The following is a 23,286-nucleotide window of genomic DNA, read 5'->3' as shown; positions in this document are numbered from 1 at the left end:
CAGATGCTTTCTTGTTATATATATTCCTTTAACCTAAATGCAATTTTCCCCTCCCATTATAAGTTGCTCTTTCTGAGAGCGAAATGGGAAGGAAACAATGTCTCCCCCGAGTGCTGTTCTTAAGGCCTCTCTTTGTAATGATGGATTATAGGCAGCAGTGAGAATCTAAGGGGAAAAAATGTGCCAGCGTGGTTCTCGGGAGAAGCAGTAACACGAGCGAAAAAAAAAATGTATTTCAAAGAGAGCAGTGAATATAGTCACATTCAGCCGAGCAGCTTGCTGTCAGCTCTGGCTGTACATTCCAGAATGTCTCTCTAGTTGTTCATGTATTGCAAAGTAAGTATTGTGACACACATACACACAGAGCTATAGATAACTCACACCCTCAAAAAGATAAGAGAGAAATAAGGAGAGATTACCAACACCCTGGCACTGCACAGGGCTTGGCATGTACCGGCGCAGGTTAAACACCGATAGAGTAAATGAGCCTCATCGCTGTAGAAAGAGATATCATACAGAATCGAATCCCAAGCTTTTATGTGTCTCTGATATTTTCTTCCTTGCTTGGGGAAGTGTGATACCTTCTGTTGATTGCCTTGGTGTTAATCTATTTTACATTTTATTCACTCAGCTATTCTCTTCACACAGGTGATAACTCTGTCTTACTCATCTTTGGATCCCTGTCCCTAGCATAATATCTGGCATGTAGTTCATGCACAATAAACGCTTAGTAAATCGCACAAACCTTCAGGGGAAATGAGTAAAAAGAGAAGATGAACGAGAAATGAATCTTGGGGGTTGGGAAATGTGAAAACAAATGGAGAAACAAAGAGTGTTCAGAGGGAACATAATTCCATTTCATTGAAGAACATAAAATTCACTTTGTAGAATTGCTAAGGATATCAAAGAATAATAAAAAAAAGTCTTGAAGAAGAGATTTTGAGAACGATGCAAAAGTAACTTTGAAATGCATCCCTAGAAACAGTGCTTAATGAGTTGACCACATTGGGAGACCAAGGCCAGGGGCAGGAGCAGTGTACTAGGACTCGAATTATTGGATGCAGACAATAGAAACCAACTTGGCTGACTTGGCAGAAAGGAAATTTATTGGAAAACCAGTAGGTAACCCATGCAAGCAACAGGAACATTAGGCAAGCTGAGCTTATGCAGGAGTCAAGACAGGCCAAGCAGCCAAAAATACAGCCCCATAGGAATGGTCTGGTGAGAATGCCTCTGCTGGTGTCACCACCACTGGACGCTCCCTCTGGGCTGCTAGAGCTTCCCTTTGACCACCTTGCAACTTTGCAGCACTGTCCAGGATTGCAAGCCCTAAGGAGGGGTATCTGGTTGACTGAATGCAGGCCACAGATTGGTACTCCAGGTACCAGGAGGCAGGGAGAGGAGATATATGCCCCTCTGGCTTCCTGCATGCTTGAGAGTACCCCTGAGATGGCCACATGCTGGTCAGCCAACAAATAAATATCTACAAGCACGACACTAGGTTCCTAGGATTCGAGCCTCCACTGCATGGGTCAGCCAAGGGAGTCCTGTCATCTCTCTACTTTGTCCATCAAAACTGGTGAGATCTTTAAAACTTGAAGTTCTTCACCTTCGAATATTCAACCAAAATCTGTTGAACACTGACTATGGGCCAGAAATTGTGCTAAGCATTGCCCATGCAGTGGCTGTACCACAGCGCAGTCCCCGCCTCCATGGAGCTGACACCACCCTTCAGGAGATTCAATTCCTAGTTCCTTAGGAGAAGGGAAGCTAATTAAGCTATACAAACTCATTCAGCACCTTCCACGTGCACAGTACTTCCACACACATCATTTGATTTCATTTCATAAGAGCCTCACTTTTTTTCCTGGTGAGAAAACTGAAGCTAAGGGAGTTTAAAGTAACTGACCCACTGCCAGATCCCAGCAGGGTTAGGGTTCAAACTCAGTTCTGTCCAATGGCTGCACTTTCCAGCGCATCACTTAATGGCAAGATGAACTGGGGAGTTTACTCCTGCTGGTTCAAGCCACAGATCAAAACTTTTCTCGCTACTTTACATTTAGTGCTGGGAACTGAGATGAGACATTTTCTCTGTAAGGTATCAAAAGCTTGTGTGAGACAATGTGAGTCATCCTCAAAGTAATATTTCAGCATTGGCACTTAATGTGGGTGGGCTCTTAGGGACCACAAAGCAAAGAAAACGGAAATTCATTGTGAAAGAGAATTGCTAAATGCCAAAGGGAAGTGGATGACCCAGTAATATATATTACCCCAAAATAAAACTAGTGGAAATGTAAAATTATAATTTGCAACATGTTTAAGACCAACATAATAAAGACTAAGCAGGTTTCAATTTTCTGCCAAAGAGAAGATAAATTACTGGTGCCAGATGTCTAGCAACCAAGCAAGATAACATGAAAATTTAATTTTTACTTGCTTAACTATAATATTTAAGACTCAAAATACAGATTGGGGTCCATAAAACAGTAAAGGTTATAGCCATCTGCTTGGTTACAGAATAGATCAAGATTCAGAGGGTGACTCTACCTGCAGGAGGAAATTCATAAAGTGTGAAGAATCTATAGGCAAAATAGGATGATTTATTCTATTCATTCATTGAATGACTTTATGTGACAGCCATTTGTGCCAGGTCTGAAAAAACTGATGATAAAACATGCAGATAAACATCTTCTCCATCTTCGCACAGACTCCCCCTGCCTGAACCATCTGGCCTCACTCGCCACCTCCCTTGCAATCCTCCCCTTTTCCCACCCTGCCTTTATCTAGTTAAGTCCAACCCTGTCCTCTGATTTTGGCTTAACTAACACTTCCTCAGGGAAGTTGTCTCAGAGCTGGTGGACCCTCATAACATCACACTTCTCTCTTTGTGGCAATTATCACTATTGCTCTTTTACATTTCTGTTATTATTTGATTGATGTCTCTCCTATGAGCCAGTTAGCTCCTTGAGATCCGGGACACTACCTGATAATACTTATCACTGCGTCCCCAGCTCATGGCACAGTGCATATGAGTTCATAATAGGTACCCAATAAATATTTGTTAAATAAATACAACTCTACACTGTCTATGTTGAAAGAATGACTGCTGCTGTCTTACAAAGACCTTTCAAATACTTTCCCCCACCCCCAGAGTATAACTTTTGATAATGCCTACCCAAAATAACAAAAGGAGAATGGTTAAACACTTCATCAGTTTTATTCCTTGGAGTATTAAGGATACCTGAAGTGTGAGTGAATTGGAAACTGAGTCAATGGCTCAGAATATTGGCAGCTGTCTGTTCAAGGAGGGTTTTTTTTCCCCTCTTTAATTGCTATTTCTAGATAATTCTGCAGTCATTTATTTTTCCATCCTCATTTGATTTTCACACTGGCCAGATTTGGAATAGCTGAGTAGTTTTAGGTTCACTGTTAAAAATAACAGATGGATCTTTGAACATAGTAGGGAGTTGGCCTCTTGAATAGTGGAAATCTATTTTAAGCCACCATAATTGGTTCTATTAACCCTAAAAGGCTACTAGCTATCTTGGACTTGCACAAAAGTGCCTGTGTTTTTATGTGATGGAAAGGTCAGAATGATGCATAGCAATACTGAAATTCTGCATTCCTATGACAGTAAGAAGAAATAATTAAGACTGAAAAGTTTTTTTGAAGCCTGATTAGAGAACTGAATAAGAATCACCAAACCATCTGAAAATGTCCACATCTGTCTTGACCGAAGAAATCTGTGACGATTAACTTGAATTCCTTCCTTTTTGGAGAGGCTCTTATGAGGAAACCAAGTACTTTGTGGGTAACAGTTTAGACATTTATTGCCATTGTCTCCACAAAGAGTCATGGCTGAATCTCCACAAAGAGTCATTGTCTCCACAAAGAGTCATGGCTGAAGTATGAAGGAGAGAAGGAAGCGCCCAAGGTCATCGCTTCCGAGTTTAGCTATCCATAGTCCTTCTCTGCTGAGTTCACACACAGGTCCTACTAAATTCTGAGCAGGGCCCTCCAGTGGGCTTAAAACGATGCCAGTAAAAATACTTTGTTTTGCACTTGGTGGTGCTTTCTCACAGGGCACTCTTATTTTCCTTATCTCCAAATTCCTGGGTGGTACCCCAGAGTTGACTTTTTGTTCTGCTTGAACATACACCATTTTATTAAGAAACATGAGGCACAAAGAAGTTAAATAACATTCTTTCAGTCATTCAACATGTATTTATTGAGTACCTATTATGTGTCATGCTCCAAGGTGGGTTCTGGGGAGTAAAACCATGCATAAAAATACAATCTCTGGGGCTTCCCTGGTGGCGCAGTGGTTGAGAGTCCGCCTGCCGATGCAGGGGACACGGGTTCGTGCCCCGGTCTGGGAGGATCCCACATGCCGCAGAGCGGCTGGGCCCGTGAGCCATGGCCGCTGAGCCTGCGCGTCCGGAGCCTGTGCTCCGCAACGGGAGAGGCCACAACAGTGAGAGGCCCGCGTACCGCAAAACAAAACAAAACAAAACAAAACAATCTCTGTACACAAGTGGGCAAATAAGGATAAATTATGCAAATTTATGCAAAATTGGATAAATTCACTATTGGGAAAGTAGAGGTCACAGAGGGTCATAGATAGTATGGATACATAAATCTGTTTTGTTCTTCTTTTGTTTTTTGGCTTTCCAATTTAATAACCAAGTAAAATTTAGCTGAACAAGTATTTTGGGAGATAACGAATATCAAACATTGATGGGGCAAATTCCCTTAGCAGCCAAGACAGACTGACTAGGATGGGGAAGTTTTAGATGTGTCTTCAGTGTGGGAGATGTACCTTGTCTTTGACATGAAAATCATCAGGAACAAAGTGAAGAAAATACCTCGTAAGTTTCCATTACTAAGTGGGAATCAAGAATTACTTTGGAAAGATGAATTGAGGTTAGATACCAGATGACATAGATATAAAGCATTTTGAAAAGTGATAACCTTTTTTAAAAAGGAGAGAAAGAAATATCAGAGGTCAGCTTGGACACTGTCATGGACGGAATGATAGGGGCTTTATTCAAGAACCTAAGGCATGGAGTTTTATTTTTAATCAAAGTTTCTACTGTTGGAAATCCATTTTGTTCACTAGACTCAACCAGGTCAAAACTCAGACCGGGGTTCTTTTTAATTTTTTAGGCTCTGCTAAGGTTCTTGGAAAAAGTCAAAGAAATATTTGGTTTAGAGATTTGACAAATTCATGAAAAGACTTCTGTGAGGTTTTAAAATACTTCTGACTGCTTCTGCTGACTTAACTAGTGTTGCTGAATTAATATGATTTGAAAGAAACCCTATTTCTCAGTGTAAAACTAGAAAAAAATTCCACCTGTTTTAGCTATTCTAAAGAAGGTATAAAAATGACAGGATATCCTACCTTTTTGTCTTTTTATCAATTTTTCAGAAGTTTTCCTATTACCATGTAACTTACATGACTTTGGATACTAGGAGAAATAGAAGATAACGTACCACTAGAGAGTCACTTCGGACTAGCTGTCATTTTGACAGATAATGGCTTTCTGAATTATGGTTATACCATACTATAAAACGTCAGCAAACCTAATGAATAAGCAAATGATGAGCAGTTTGGCTTTCCAACCAAAAGAGCTCTGTTAATTTTCTTTGATAATTATTTGGTTTCATGAATAGGCTCTTTTGAGATTTTAACCTTTAAAAAGAATTATCTCCAAATCTCAAATTCTGGAAGGTTATAAGATGTTTTGTCAGGGAGGAGGGGTTGTGGGAAGGGATAGTTAGGGAGTTTGGGATTGACATGTACACACTGCTATATTTAAAATAGATAACCAACAAGGACCTACTGTATAGCACAGGGAACTCTGCTCAATATTTGGTAACAACCTAAATGGGAAAATAATTTGAAAAAGAATAGATACATGTATATGTATAACAGAATCACTTTGCTGTACACCCGAAACTAATACAACATTGTTAATCAACTATACTCCAATATAAGATAAAAAGTTAAAAAAAAGATGCTTTGTCAAGGATGTCTAAACAATTATTCGCAATGGTAAATTCAGTCTGAAGCTTTAATGTGCATCAGAATTAACCATCAAAGGCTCCTGGGCCTTTATGAAAGGAGATTGTAATTCAGTAGATCTGGGGCAGGGTCCTAGAACCTGCATTTTAAATTACTACCTCTGGGGATTTTCAAGCCAAGGCTCTGTTGATCACTTTATTCATTTTCTATTGTGTGTAACAAATTACCACAACCTTAGGGGCTTAAAACAACACATGTTCATTATCTCACAGTTTCTTTGGGTGAGAAATTTGGGAACAACTTTGCTGGATCTCAGGGACTCACAAGCTTGAAATCAAGATGTGAGCTGGCCTGTGTTCTCATCTGGAGGCTCTGCTTCCAAGCTGGTTCAGGTTGTTGGCAGAATTCCTTCCTTAGAGGCTGTAGACTGAAGGCCCTGGTTTCTTAACTGGCTCTCAGTCAGAGGCCACTCTCATGTCCTAGAGGCCAGCTGCAGACCCCTGCTACATGACCCTTTCCATAGACAGTGCAGACATGGCGGCATGCTTCCTGAGCCCAGGGAGGGATGCTCTCTGACCCCAGGGAGGGCCCAGTCTCTCTATTAAAAGCTTTCACCTCTTTAAGTCAGACCCACCCAGGATAGTCTCTCTCAAAATCAACTGATTTGGGATGTTAATTACGCCTGCAACAGCTCTTCATCTTAGTGTAACCTAGTCACCAGAATGAGATGCTATTTACCGTTCTGCCCACGCTCAAGGGAAGGGAGTCACGAGGGTGGCCATGTACACCAGGGGTGGGAATCTGGGGGCTGTTTGAGATCCTGCTTGCTACAGCCACCCTTGAAAAGCACAGATTTCAGAGGACAAAAATCACAGACGCCTGGGAACTTTCAGTGTGACACAGATAAGGTTGATAGATTTAGTCTCATAGGTGCGGTTGGGCCTTACTGACAATAAAATAAAAATGGAAAGACTGGTCTTGTTTTCCCACCTTTGCTCTAATCAGTCAGGAAAGCTTTGTCATTTACTCTTTACAGCTAAAGGCTCCATAGGAAAAAATGTGGACTTTGGTGGTGATTTTAGCATTTCTATAGGAATGAAAGGGCCCTCTGTGTCTGCTGGACATGGCCTCAAAAAGGCATCTAATTCCCTTAAAGAGGAGTTGCTACCTTAATTTTTAAAATGTCTAGTTAAGACGGATACTCTTCTGAGAAAACTTACAAAACCTCACATCAGAAGAACAGAAAATCTAAACAAAACCATTGTCATAGAAGAAACAGAAAATTTGTCAGTTATCTCTCAAAAAATAACAGGAAGAGCAGTACACAGCGGAATTTTAACAATTTCTAAACAACAGATATTTCCAGTGGTATTTTAACTGTTATAGACCATAGAAAAAAAGGATGTTTCCTACGTCTATTTATGAAATAAACAGTTATATTCAAGCCCAAGAAAGATTGTCTAAAATGAAAGTATCAATCTTACTTATATCTAAGTATGCAAAAATCCTCAACAAATATTAGCAAAAGAATCCAGTAGCACAGTTTAAAAAAATATGTATACATACATACACACACTCCTATGATCAAGTGGGGCTTATTCCACGAATACAAGAAGAGTTCAGCATTAGGAGATCTATTAATATCACTCATCGTATTAACAGATCTAAGGGAACGATTGTTGGATCATTTCTATAGATGATAAAAATGTATTTGATTATATGCACAAAAGAAGAAGACTTAGAAGACCTACTTTTCTCATTATTTATTCTACAAATTTACTTCTAATTTTTAAAAGACAAATATAGCTGTTATGCTATATTCAATTGATTTAAAACATTTCAGCATAGATAATATGATGTTACAGTTAAATATTAAGCACACCACAAGGGTCTGAGCTATCAATCAGAGACTTTGCTAAGTAGAATGTGAATATTAGAAATGAGTTTTCATTAGTAAAATTAGTGGTAATCAAAGTCCGAATTGTATGTTCATTGTTGAAATTAGAGGCATTCAAGATTTGTTAGCTGGATAAAATACTGTAGAAAAATGCTCCATGGCTGCACTAATGGGGTATGAGAACCCAGCCAACACTGTAACCTCTACTTTAGGAATCGTCCAACTCCTTGCACAGGTCCCTGGCTGCATGATGCCAACTGCAAGCCTAACCAAGTCCTACCTCTGGAGCATGTCCTGGCCTCCCCAAGTGAGCTGTGAAGCCCAAGTGACAGGGAGCATGGACTCACATCAAGCCTATACAGCAGGTTTTCCAAGCTGTGTCCTTGCCTTCTCTCTACTGGCTAACAAATACCTAATAAGTGCCTGTATGTGAGGAAAAATTTCTCCTGGTGAGACTACCCATGCTCAAACTTTTTGGTGGTTGATTTTATCTACTGATAATAACCTAAGGGTTGTGCATGGTTAGATTGGCTTAGGTCATTTCACAGCAATAGCTGTAGGGATTTTGTAAACCTTTAGTAAAACTAGTAAAATTAAAAACAATTTACCTAACGATCAAAACACCTAAGACTAAATTACAGAAAGCATAATTCATATAGTAAAATCTAAATTAAAAATCCAGAAACCACACACAAAAAGCAAAATGTATAAAATTTAGACAAAGTAAGGAAGATATAATGCTAAGTATAAACAATTGGGTATTTTGTATAAGTGTTATTTAATCTGTATTGTATACTTGAAATCTGCTAAAAGGATAGATTTTAAATTAAATTTTCTCAACACACACACACACACAATGGTAACTATGTGGAGGTGACGGATAAGTTATTTAGCTTTATTGTGGTGATCTTTTCACAATGTATGCATATATCAAAATATCAAGTTGTACGTATACCTTATATAACTACTATTTTTATATGTCAAAGATATCAATAAAGTTGTTAAAAATGAAAAAAATGTATTTGACAAAATACAATACCCATTCTTCATAAAAACACCTAATAAAAATAAGATAAATAGGTACTTCCATAATATCATAAAATATATCTGTCTCAAACAAAAACTCAGAATCATGCTTAGTAGGGAAATACTGAAAGCATGCTTAGCTAAAGCCAGAAATGTTCAAGAATGTTCACTATTGCCACTTTATCTACAGTTATCCTAGAAGTACTAGTCAACACAATTAGATAAGAGGCAGAACCACAAGGTTCACAAGTTGGAAAGGATAAGTAAAATGATCACTTATTTTGCAGATGATATGTACCCAAAAAATCTAATTCCCTAAAAACATCTTTGAAAAGTTCAGTAAGGGGCAGGGTACAAAATTAATATAAAAAGTCAAACAACATTTATATATTTAAACAACAACCAGTTAGAAGATATACTGCATTTAAAACAGCTGCAGAAAATAAAGTAATTAGGAATAAACTTCATAAGAAATGTGCATGATCTTTCTGAAGAAAACTTCAGAAAAATGCTCCTGAGAGACATAAAAATGACTTGAAGAAAAGGAATAGTATATAATGTTCTTGAAAGTAAGATGAATATAAAAAGATGCCAATTTTCCCTAAGTCAATAAATAAACAAGTTCATATCCATATCCCAATGAAAAATAAACTGTCAATAGTAGACAGGAAAAAAATGGACATAGAAGAATAAACAGAAGTATCCATTCCATTATGGTACTGGTACAGACTAGATAAAAATACCCAATGAAACATTAGAAAGTTCAGGACTTTAGTAAATGATGAAAATGGCATATCAAATCAGTAGGGAAACAAAGAAATACTGAATGAATGATGTTGGAACAACTGAATAATCATCTAGGAAAAAAAATTTACTTAATCCAGAGCCCACACTAATACTGGAGTAAATTCCATTCAGATCAGTGATTTTAATGAAAACATGAAACCACAAAAGTAATAGAGGAAACAATGGTAGAATTCATTTACAATTAACGCAGAACTAATCATGACACAAAACTCAGCTAAAACACTAATAAATTTGACCCTATGAAAAAGAATGTACACAGCAAAAGCAATTGGGGGAAAGTTATTTGTAGTTCATCACAGATAAGCAACCTTTCCTAGTATATAAAGAGCTTCTAATAGTTGATGAAGAAAAGATCATAACCTAGTAGGCAAATTGGTAAAGGACAAGAATGGACTGTTTACAGAAAAAGGAAATACAAATAGTTCTTAAACATATGAAAGGTTGTTTGGTCTCACTCAGACCAAATTCTTAAAAAAAACTTTTTTTATTGTTGTTTACTATGTGCCAATAATATTGGTCACTTGGGTACAGGAGACACAGCAGTGAACCAAACAAAATAAAGATTTCTGCTCTCATGGAGCTTCATTCAGGTGGGAAAGCAAGTTGAAGCTACACTGAGATGCCACTTTCATCTATCAGATTGGCAAAAGTCCAGAAGTTTGACGTTACACTCTATGGCAAGGGGCAAGAGGTACTCTCATACTTTACTAAGGTAAACTGAGAGGCAAAATTGGTGCAACTTCCATGATAGGTAATTTGGCAATAACTATCAAAGTTACAAATGTATAAGCCCTTTGAGCCAGCAATTCTATTTCTAGGAATTTATCCTATAGATTTACTCACATAGGAGAGAAATGGCATCTATACAATGTTTACTGCTTGTGTATTTATAAGATCAAAAATGATTAGACACCATCTAAGCAGACACCATCTAGGCTGTTCAAAGACATGGTGTTACATCCATACTGTGGAATACCAGGAAGTTGTAAAAAGGAAAGAGGAAGCACTTATGTGGAAAGATCCCTAAGATATATCATTCATGATATATATGTATGGTATTCTACCAATTGTGTAAAGAAGAACAAAAACAAAATTTTAATAACACATATATTAAAGTATAAATTTATCATCTATCTAACTATCTATCTATCTAACTATCTAGAAGGGAAAGAACTATGTGAAATGGTGGGAAGTGATTGCCTGGGAGATGGGGTAAAAAGGAATATTCACTGAATATCCCTTCATAGTTTAAAAATTTTTAATCAGGTGAATGTATTCCTTATACAGAAAATTAAGTCCAGAAAATAAGTTTTTCTTATCAAAAATTTTTTTCTAATTAAAGGAATAACATTCTGACAGAAGCTTTGACAGGATTTCCCTTTTGGTAAACTACACCAGTGTTTAATAATCTTCTAGGAAAAAAAGCATCATATTCTTGATTATACTTAAATCTTCCTTTCTGATATCTATTCTTAAGAAGCAACTACACAAATTTCTCTTTAAATTAGAGGTCACCTCATTTCCATCCATGTTCAGGGCTTTGTATAAAAAGTAGAGACATCTGTGAAGCAAAAAACCACGTGTATTATGTAGAACACAAGTTTCAATATAAAGACTAGAAAAGCAAGACCCAGGACCCCAGTGGAATAAAAGAGATACCATTGAGCCATGGACATCAAGTTTTACCTTCTATTTGAAGTCAGTTGAAGATAATATTAGAAGAGTTTTATAAAGTCACAGAGTCATAGCAAAGGAAGACAGGTTAGAGTTCATCTAATTTGTAACCTTGCTTTTTGGTAAAATTGTCCCTGAAATCAAAGATGTTATTTATTAATATTATTCTTAGGGACATATTTCAACAATATGCAAAGAAGGAAATGTTTGTACTTTCCAAACTAAAATTCTTTTCTTGCTACTTGACATTGTACCTTAAATTTTTTCTTGACTTTGCTCCACCTTAACTATACTGCAGGTCTTGTGCTCAGAAGGAGATGGGAGAGGAGGAATTGAAAGGATAGATACAGAGTTGAGAGAAATGGGTCAAAAGTTTCAGAGTTGAGAGGGCAGACAGCAGAAGCAAGAAGAACTACAATCCTGCAGCCTGTGAAACAAAAAACCACATTCACAGAAAGATAGACAAGATGAAAAGGCAGAGGGCTATGTACCAGATGAAGGAACAAGATAAAACCCCAGAAAAACAACTAAAGGATAGATACAGAGTTGAGAGAAATGGGTCAAAAGTTTCAGAGTTGAGAGGGCAGACAGCAGAAGCAAGAAGAACTACAATCCTGCAGCCTGTGAAACAAAAACCACATTCACAGAAAGATAGACAAGATGAAAAGGCAGAGGGCTATGTACCAGATGAAGGAACTAGATAAAACCCCAGAAAAACAACTAAATGACGTGGAGATAGGCAACCTTCCAGAAAAAGAATTCAGAATAATGATAGTGAAGATGATACAGGACCTCATAAAGAATGGAGGCAAAGATGGAGAAGATCCAAGAAATGTTTAACAAAGACCTAGAAAAATTAAAAAACAAACAAACAGAGATGAACAATACAATAACTGAAATGAAAACTACACTAGAAGGAATCAATAGCAGAATAACTGAGGCAGAAGAATGGATAAGTGACCCGGAAGACAGAATGGTGGAATTCACAGCTGCAGAACAGAATAAAGACAAAAGAATGAAAAGAAATGAAGACAGCCTAAGAGACCTCTGGGAAAACATTAAACATAACAACATTCACATTATAGGGGTCCCAGAAGGAGAAGAGAGAGAGAAAGGACCAGAGAAAATATTTGAAGTGATTATAGTTGAAAACTTCCCTAACATGGGAAACGAAATAGCCACCCAAGTCCAGGAAGCACAGCGAGTCCCATACAGGATAAACCCAAGGAGAAACATGCTGAGATACATAGTAATCAAACTGGCAAAAATTAAAGACAAAGAAAAATTATTTAAAGCAGCAAGGGAAAAACGACAAATAACATACAAGGGAAGTCCCATAAGGTTAACAGCTGATTTCTCAGCAGAAACTCTACAAGCCAGAAGGGAGTGGCATGATATACTTAAAGTGATGAAAGGGAAGAACCTACAACCTAGATTACTCTACCTGGCAAGGATCTCATTCAGATTCGATGGAGAAATCAAAAGCTTTACAGATAAGCAAAAGCTAGGAGAATTCAGCACCACCAAACCAGCTCTACAACAAATGCTAAAGGAACTTCTGTAAGTGGGAAACACAAGAGAAGAAAAGGACTTACAAAAACAAACCCAAAACCATTAAGAATATGGTCATAGGCACATACATGTCGATAATTACCTTAAAAGTGAATGGATTAAATGCTCCAACCAAAAGACACAGGCTTGCTGAATGGATACAAAAACAAGACCCATATATATGCTGTCTACAAGAGACCCACTCCAGACCTAGGGACACATACAGACTGAAAATGAGAGGATGGGAAAAGATATTCCATGCCAATGGAAATCAAAAGAAAGCTGGAGTAGCAATACTTATATCAGATAAAGTAGACTTTAAAATAAAGAATGTTACAAGAGACAAGGAAGGACACTACATAATGATCACGGGATCAATCCAAGAAGATATAACAATTATAAATATATATGCACCCAACATAGGAGCACCTCAATACATAACGCAACTGCTAACAGCTATAAAAGAGGAAATCAACAGTAACACAATAATACTGGGGGACTTTAACATCTCACTTACACCAATGGACAGATCATCCAAAATGAAAATAAATAAGGAAAAAGAAGCTGTAAATGACACAATAGACCAGATAGGTTTAATTGATATTTATAGGACATTCCATCCAAACACAGCAGATTACACTTTCTTCTCAAGTGTGCACAGAACATTTTACAGGATAGATCACATCTTGGGTCACAAATCAAGCCTCAGTAAATCTAAGAAAACTGAAATCATATCAAGCATCTTTTCTGACCACAACATTATGAGATTAGAAATGAATTACAGGGAAAAAAATGTAAAAAACACAAACACATGGAGGCTAAACAATATGTTACTAAACAACCAAGAGATCACTGAAGAAATCAAAGAGGAAATCAAAAAATACCTAGAGACAAATGACAATGAAAACACGACGATCCAAAACCTATGGGATGCAGCAAAAGCAATTCTAAGAGGGAAGTTTATAGCTCTACAAGCCTACCTCAAGAAACAAGAAAAATCTCAAGTAAACAATTTAACTTTAAACCTAAAGGAACTAGAGAAAGAAGAACAAACAAAACCCAAAGTTAGTAGAAGTAAAGAAATCATAAAGATCAGAGCAGAAATAAATGAAATAGAAACAAAGAAAACAATAGCAAAGTTGGTTCTTTGAGAAGATAAACAAAATTGATAAACCATTAGCCAGACTCATCCAGAAAAGGAGGGAGAGGACTCAAATCAATAAAATTAGAAATGAAAAAGGAGAAGTTACAAGACACCACAGAAATACAAAGCATCCTAAGAGACTACTACAAGCAATTCTATGCCAATAAAATGGACAACCTGAAAGAAATGGACAAATTGTTAGAAAGGTATAACCTTCCAAGACTGAAACAGGAAGAAATAGAAAATATGAACAGAGCAATCACAAGTAATGAAATTGAAACTGTGATTAAAAAGTCTTCCAACAAACAAAAGTCCAGGACCAGATGGCTTCAGAGGTGAATTCTATCAAACATTTAGAGAACAGCTAACACCCATCCTTCTCAAACTCTTCCAAAAACTGCAGAGGAAGGAACACTCCCAAACTCATTCTACAAGGCCACTATCGCCCTGATACCAAAACCAGACAAAGATACTACAAAAAAAGAAAATTACAGACCAATATCACTGATGAATATAGATGCAAAAATCCTCAACAAAATACTAGCAAACAGAATCCAACAACACATTAAAAGGATCATACACCATGATCAATTGGGATTTATCCCAGGGATGCAAGGATTCTTCAATATACGCAAATCAATCAATGTGATATACCATATTAACAAATTGAAGAATAAAAACCATATGATCATCTCAATAGATGCAGAAAAAGCTTTTGACAAAATTCAACACCCATTTATGATAAAAACTCTCCAGAAAGTGGCACAGAGGGAAACTACCTCAACATAATAAAAACCATAAATGACAAACCCACAGCAAACATCATTCTCAACGGTGAAAAACTGAAAGCATTTCCTCTAAGATCAGGAACAAACAAGGATGTCCACTCTCACTGCTATTATTCAACAGAGTTTTGGAAGTCCTAGCCACGGCAGTCAGAGAAGAAAAAGAAATAAAAGGAATACAAATTGGAAAAGAAGAAGTAAAACTGTCACTGTTTGCAGATGACATAATACTATACATAGAGAATTCTAAAAATGCCACCAGAAAACTACTAGAGCTAATCAATGAATTTGGTAAATTTGTAGGATACAAAATTAATGCACAGAAATCTCTTGCATTCCTATACACTAATGATGAAAAATATGAAAGAGAAATTATGGAAACACTCCCATTTACCATTGCAACAAAAAGAATAAAATACCTAGGAATAAATCTACCTAGGGAGACAAAAGACCTGTATGTAGAAAACTATAGGACACTGATAAAAGAAATTAAAGGTCATACCAACAGATGGAGAGATATACCATGTTTTTGGATTGGAAGAATCAATATTGTGAAAATGACTATACTACCCAAAGCAATCTACAGATTCAATCCAATCCCTATCAAATTACCAATGGCATTTTTTACAGAACTAGAACAAAAAATCTTAAAATTTGTATGGAGACACAAACAACCCCGAATAGCAAAGCAGTCTTAAGGGAAAAAAATGGAGCTGGAGGAATCAGACTCCCTGACTTCAGACTATACTATAAAGCTACAGTAATCAAGAAAGTATGGTACTGGCACAAAAACAGAAACATAGATCAATGGAACAAGATAGAAAGCCCAGAGATAAACCCACGCACCTATGGTCAACTAATCTATGACAAAGGAGGCAAGGATATACAATGGAGAAAAGACAGTCTCTTCAATAAGTGGTGCTGGGAAAACTGGACAGCTACATGTAAAAAAATGAAATTAGAACACTCCCTAACACCATACACAAAAATGAACTGAAAATGGATTTGAGACCTAAATGTAAGACCAGACACTATAAAACTCTTAGAGGAAAATATAGGGAGAACACTCTTCGACATAAATCAAATATATACACATATACACATATACACATGTATATATGGCACATATATACAATGGAATATTACTCAGCCATAAGAAGGAACGAAATTGGGTCATTTGTTGAGACGTGGATGGATCTAGAGACTGTCATACAGAGTGAAGTAAGTCAGAAAGAGAAAAACAAATATCGTATATTAATGCATGTATGTGGAACCTAGAAAAATGGTACAGATGAACCGGTTTGCTGGGCAGAAATGAGACACAGATGTTGAGAACAAATGTATGGACACCAAGGGTGAAAGCCGCTGGGGGGTGGGGATGGTGGTGTGATGAATTGGGCGATTGGGATTGACATGTATACACTGATGTGTATAAAACTGATGACTAATGAAAAAAAAAAAAAAAAAGAGTGTCAGAGTTGCAGGCAGGAAATTTAGTAAGTCATGGAAACTTCCAAAGTCCTGTCTAGGTGGAAGGCATGGTTCTCTTACTACATTGGAATATACTGTGTCTACTTTCACATTGCTCTTGACTAAATACAGACTAGAACAGCTCTCCTTCTTAAACAGCAGAGACCATGCAGAGGCTGCCTATGGCTCATGTCAAGGACGTGCTTCCTCCAATACCAGAACTAGAAGTTACTTCCACGGCGCATCAGCAAGATCAATATACACGGTGAGTGATGCTTCAGATTTATTGACGATTTGACTATTCATTATAAACGTGAATAGATCCAAGGAGGTATAGTTTTCCCCAAACTGCATTTCTATCCGGGTGTAGGTGATAGAAATTGATGAACTTTCAAAATCAGTTCATATGAATTAGATGGCATGAAATAAAATCACTGTTTCCTCCAAGGTCTAGGAAGGACCAGTAAACTAATCTCTTAGTTTGTTGAACAACATGTGCCCTGAGATGTCTGCTCATCTCTTGGTACTGTTTCCTGGGGTTGAGTCATAAGTCCAGTAGGCTAATCATTATTTCACTTGGAACATGAGAAAAGAGAGAATGTAAATTTGTAAAGCAGAACTACTCACTGACTTTCAACTACTGAAATAAAAACTTCTCTAAATTTAATACTTGATAACCTAGATTAATGCACATTGATTACCATGTATTTGAATACAAAACTGTGATCAGAAGTGTCTTAGTGTCTTTTTCTTTCATTCAACAAATATTTATTAAATAGCTATTTTGTTAAAGGCACTACTGATAACCACTGCAGGGGGTATAAAAATTATAACAGGGACAAGAAGGGAAACTAGCATTTCTTGGCATTCTTTTATTATGCTTGGTGGTAATAGACTAGATCATTTACTGTTTATAATATTTGGGTCCTGGCAGGAAACTGATGGTATACTCATATTGAATAATTTGGGGAGAGTTTCATAAAGGGCCTATTAAGCCAGGATGTGGGGAAACCAAAAAAGGACAGTGTAGCATCCTAGGACTAGTAACTGGGGGCACTGCTACTGTCCCTAAGACTAAAGGGACAAGGAACTCAGAGAGACAAAGACAGAAGCACACACATACACACACAGAAGGAATATGTGGGGAGGGCTGACTGATAGGAGCTGTGGCATTTGGTCATGGACACAACAGCCTGTGGTTGCCCTGAGGAGAGAGAATGAATATCCTAACTTGGCTGTTCTCCTTTTTTCCCAATGTCCAGTACTCCCCATTGGCCAAACCCAACCAGAGCCAGAGGACACTGGCGCTGATTGAGACAGTTCATATAGATTGGCCTCCCAGAGCACCAGGCAAAGTGGACAAAAGGGGAGGGCAGATCTGGAGAGACAACCAAAGGGATCCAGCATAGGTGGCCCAATACATCAAACTGGAAACTATGTGCCAAGGAACACTTTGTCTTCAGGACTAGAGAGAGGCAGGTCTTCGTGCTTGGGTCTTTAGTGCAATCAGGGTCTGCTGTTGGCTCAGACATTCCTAGGGAGAATATAATGTCATCATATAATTGTTTTAATGAAATGTTACTGGCTATTATGCTTGATATTTCTCATTCTGGTCCTCATTCTCGGATGCTCAAGCTTGCACGTGAAGAGCTTTCCTCTGTCCTTTTACCAAATGCTTTTGGAGCACCTACTGTGTACCAAGAATTCTGCTACTCATTGGCAAAATAACATGCAGTCCATCAGTGGAGGAATCAGATTAGGGAATCCCTAATTCCAACTGAGTGTCAAGTACCATGATGGAGGTACCCATACGGGACTTGGGGAGCATTATGGGGAGACCCCTCATTCAGAGGACATGTTGCCTAGCATGTAATAGATGTCCAATAAATATTTAGTGGACATAAGTATTGAGTGAATGGATAAATCTCAACTTCTGTGTCTCTCTAATAGAATCATGGACTCCTGTAACCAAAAGAAACTTGCGTGAACACTTTCACTTTTATTTTATATAAGTGGGAAATAAGCCAAAAAAATATAGTGGCAAAGGTTGGAGGAGACCCCAGGTTTCCTGGGACCTAGGCTGAGAAGTTTATTACCACTAACCACACTGTCTACTTGGGGATATAAAGGAGGCTCCATGGCATAACAAAGGATTGGAAAGAGCCCTTAATCAGTGACTTTAGGAAGTTTTTCATGTTCTTATAAGACATAGTTTTAATAAACGGTTTAAAATTTTTTTCCACTAATTATTTTCAGGTCAACAACATTTTTGTGTGAATAATATTTGCCTTTTTTTAAATCTTCAGACTATCCATATGAATTCCTCTGGGCGATTTGGACTGAACCCTTCTGAAGAGTATTCATGATTCTATTCTGGGAATGAGTTAACTGGTAATAGTTGGTCTGGCTGAGGATGCACAATAGGAACCAGTAGGAGTGCTGACTGGTTGATGGAAACTAACTCAACAGCACTCATTTGACCCAGGAGATCAAAGGCACAAGAGTTTTTTTCAGGAAGGCATTATGAGTCATGGAAAACAAGCTAATGAAACCCATGGAAAAAGCAAGAGAACACTTACTCTCTTTGTTTATCCATCATTATACAGCTTACACTAGTCCCAAGATTTTGATTTTGAGGAACCAGAAACAGAGTTGAGGATGCAAATCCTTTCTCTCACTGGCCCACATTGCAGATCCTGATTTGATGTGTTTTCTTATATAGATGGATTGTTTCTATTTGGCAAATTGCTTAAGAGGACCTGGGTTGTTTGTTTATACATTTGCTTGCATGTGTAAAGCCTTCCTTCCTTTTGGCACTGGGATGTTTAAAAAAAATTCAAAACACCAAAATAAAATGAATTTAAGTGAAATACTTGAATGTTTAAATCTAATAACAACATGTTTCCTCTGTTTCCTTTGGCTTTCATCTTTTCATAGCTATCATTGATGTCAAGAATAATTATAGTTATTAACTACAGTAAAATCAAATATAAAAAAGAGGATAGTTCTTAACATTGAAAAATACTTTCCAAAGAATTAATATTGTTAAAATGGCCTTACTACCCAAAGCAATCTACAGATTTAATGTGATCCCTATCAAATACCCATGACAGTTTTCACAGAACTAGAACAAATAATCCTAAAATTTATATGGAACAATAAAAGACCCCAAATTGCCAAAGCAATCTTGAGGGGGGGAAAAAAAAAAAAAAAAAAACCAAAGCAGGAGGCATAACCCTCTCATACTTCAGACAATACTACAAAGCTACAGTAATCAAAACAGTGTGGTATTGGCACAAAAACAGACATATGCATCAATGGGACAGAATAGAGAGCTCAGAAGTAAACCCACACACCTATGGTCAATAATCTTTGACAAAGGAGGTAAGAATACAAAATGGGAAAAAGACAGTCTCTTCAGCAAGTGGTGCTGGGAAAGTTGGATAGCTGCATGTAAATCAATGAAGTTAGAATACACTCTCACACTATGCACAAAAATAAACACAAAATGGCTAAAAGACTTAAACATAAGACATGACACCATAAAATTCCTAGAAGAGAACATAGGCAAAACATTCTCTGACATAAATTTTACCAATGTTTTCTTAGGTCAGTCTCCCAAGGCAATAGAAATAAAAACAAAAATAAACAAATGGGATCTAATGAAACTTACAAGCTTTTGTACAGCAAAAGAAACATAAACAAAATGAAAAAACAACCTATGGAATGGGAGAAAATATTTGCAAATGATGAGATGAACAAGGCCTAATTTCCAAAATATACAAGCTCATACAACTCAACAACAGAAAAACAAACAACCCAATCGAAAAATGAGCAGAAGACCTAAATAGACATTTCTCCAAAGAAGACATACAGATGGCCAACAGGCACATGAAAAGATGCTCAACATTGCTAATTACAGTACGTCCCCTACATATGAACCTTCAAGTTGCGAACTTTCAGAGATGCGAACATGTGTTCGCATGTCCAATCATGTAAATTCATGTGTCTGTCATACCTTGTCACGTGTATGCATCCTCTACAAGTGGTTGTGCTTTTGTGTACAGTACTGTATAGAGTACAGTATCATTATTTCAAGCCCAGGATGTCCAGAAGCAAGCGTAAAAGCAGTGGTATATAGCCGATTGTGTTAGTTGGGTACTTAGGCTAACTTTGTTGGACTTACGAACAAATTGGACTTATGAATACGCTCTTGGAAGGGACCTTGTTTGTATGTAGGGAACTTACTGTATTAGAGAAATGCAAATCAAAAGTACAATGAGATATCACCTCACACTGATCAGAATGGCCATCACTAAAAATTCTACAAATAATAAATGCTGGGGAGGGTGTAGAGGAAAGGGAACCCTCCTACACTGTTGGTGGGAAAGTAAGTTGGTGCAGCCACTGTGGAAAACATTATGGAGGGTCCTCAAAAAACTAAAAATAGAACTACCATATGACCCAGCGATCCCACTCCTGGGCATATATCCGGGCAAAACTATAATTCAAAAAGATACATGCACGCCTGTGATAACCTAGAGGGGTGGGACAGGGGAGTGGGAGGGAGGCTCAAGGGGAAGGGCATATATGTATACATATAGCTAATTCACTTTGTTGTACAGCAGAAACCAATACAACATTGTAAAGCAACTATACTCTAATTAAAAAAAGAAAAAGAAAAAAAAAGATACATGTACCACTATGTTCATAGCAGCACTATTCACAATAGCCAAGACATGGAAACAACCTAAATGTCCATCAGCAGACGAATGGATAAAGAAGATGTGCTGTATATATACAATGGAATACTACTCAGCCTTAAGAAAGAATGAAATAATGCCATTTACAGCAACATGGATAGACCTAGAGATTATCATATTAAGCGAAGTAAGTCAGACAGAGAGACAAATACCATATGATATCACTTCTATGTGGAATCCAAAATATGACACAAATGAATCTATCTACGAAATAGAAACAGACTCACAGACATAGAGAAAAGACTTGTGGTTGCCAAGGGGGAGTGGGTGCGGGAGGGATGGAGTGGGAACCTGGGGTTAGCAGATGTAAGCTATTATATATAGAATGGATAAACAACAAGGTCCTACTGGATAGCACAGGGAACTATATTCAACATCCTGAGATAACCCATAATGGAAAAGAATATCAAAAAGAATGTATATGTATAACTGAATCACTTTGCGGTACAGCAGAAATTAACACAACATTGTAAACCAACTATACTTCAATTTTAAAAAGGAAAAGAAAACACCTTCTGAGAGTTAAGGTGGAACTTAATCTCCTGATGTCATTATATGGTTAAAATTACTTATCTGAGTAGATTTTCAGAGTTTAACTGCAGGGTCAGATTTAACATTAAGCAACCTAACAGGAATGAATGTTTCAGCACACAGGTTTTTTTGGTACTCCAGTTTTTTTTGTTGTTGTTGTTAGATCACAAACTGAGATTCTACCTGTAAAATTTAGGGATTGAGGATTTGGCAAATGTTATTCTACTAGTCATACTTTTTCTTACTTGTATATCCCTGATTAATAGGTGAGTCAGGCTCAGGTCTGGGATGCTTCAGCAGGAATTGAGGGATGTCACACTCTTTGAAGTATGGACCTTATATACAGTTTCTGAGAAGTCAAATTATTGTTTCCTTGCATATCACCTATTAGGATCTGACAAACGACTTGGAAATCAATGGCAACTTGGCTTACAAAAGGCATGAATTAAGCTTCAAGTTCTGTTACATTGTGGCAGCTTTTAGAAGCTAATTTCACTTATTTATTAAAATACTAGACTTTAACAGAAACTGTGAAGCACTGAAAGAGGTAGTGTTATGGGCTGTCTGCCCACAGCAAGCTTACAATGTGGTGGAGGAGACAGGATATGAATGCCGCTAGTTACAATACTAGATGCAATGGTAAGGTGAGTGTCATTAGCAGGCTCCATGCTTCATGCTGAGAGTTCACAGGCCAAAAGAACCATTGCCAGTGGGGGTAATCTGGTGGGCTTCTTGGGAAGGCCACTTTTGAGCAGGGTCTGGAAGATGGCTTTTCCTGTTCTCTCAGTAGAAGTCAAATCTCCCACGTGTACATGTTCTCAGCCCTCATAGCCCTTTTCATATTGGTCACTTACAATTGTTTTTGTGGTTGTTAATTAATGTCTGTCTCCTTCTCTAGACTGGTTCTGCTCACCATACTATCCCTGGCAGCTGGTAGAATGCTCAGCTCACAGTAGGCGCTTAATAACTATTTGTTGGATGAAGAACGATTTATGGAGCCTCCCTGTGCATCAGGCACAGTCGTGTATACTCATTTCCTCTCACAACTGCTCTTAGGTGTCATCATCCCTGAGGAAGCTGAGGCCAAGGGAAGCTCACCAGTTTGCCTGCCATCTCTGGACTAGTATTTGGCTCCAGGCAAGGTCTGTAAAGCCGGTGCTACTCCCAGGACTCGCACTGTGGGGTGGAGATGGGGCAAAGGGTGCAGGATCCTTGGAGGGGGTGCCTGAGAAAAGGGCTCCCTCCGAGAACACCAGCGGCCTCTCTTCTGGGAGTGCAAAGAGGCTGGGTGAACCTGCCTTCAGAGGAGGCCTCTGATGGAACTGCCTCGGCATTGCTGGTCCTGCATGTCTCCCTCAGCCCCGCAGTTCTGCTCGCCTCCCTGCCCGCCTGGCTCCAATAAAAACGACCCTGTGTTCCTGGGTGCCTGGTGTGATGCCTGGCTTCCAGTCTACACAGCTGAGCATGACTTTTGGCCCATCCTGGTTTTCAACTGGTTCCACGTCTGACATTGACCCACCTCACACCCCTTCCCTATGACTTATATCTTTGTCGTCGTGTGTCTGTGGCTCTCACCACAGGCTCCCCTTCCCAGCTGTGAGCCACACTCACCT

At 38.0% G+C, this 23,286-nt stretch overlaps 1 protein-coding gene across 1 annotated transcript in view; it reads left to right on the top strand.

Moving 5' to 3' along the window:
* TMEM156 (transmembrane protein 156) overlaps nucleotides 1-19,219 on the top strand; it is a 51,051-nt gene extending 31,832 nt beyond the window's left edge. The window contains exons 6-7 of the mRNA XM_067735735.1: nucleotides 16,539-16,644; nucleotides 18,686-19,219. Of these exons, the coding sequence (XP_067591836.1) occupies nucleotides 16,539-16,644; nucleotides 18,686-18,698 (119 nt within the window). The 3' untranslated portion in view covers nucleotides 18,699-19,219. The remainder of the gene's footprint in view (nucleotides 1-16,538; nucleotides 16,645-18,685) is intronic.
* The last annotated feature ends 4,067 nt before the right edge of the window (nucleotides 19,220-23,286 follow it).

Source organism: Pseudorca crassidens, chromosome 4 (genome assembly GCF_039906515.1).
Source record: "Pseudorca crassidens isolate mPseCra1 chromosome 4, mPseCra1.hap1, whole genome shotgun sequence".
In the NCBI taxonomy this organism is placed as follows: domain Eukaryota; kingdom Metazoa; phylum Chordata; class Mammalia; order Artiodactyla; family Delphinidae; genus Pseudorca; species Pseudorca crassidens.
The sequence above is the reverse complement of the archived record's forward strand: the minus strand, read 5'-3'. Positions and strand labels throughout refer to the sequence as shown.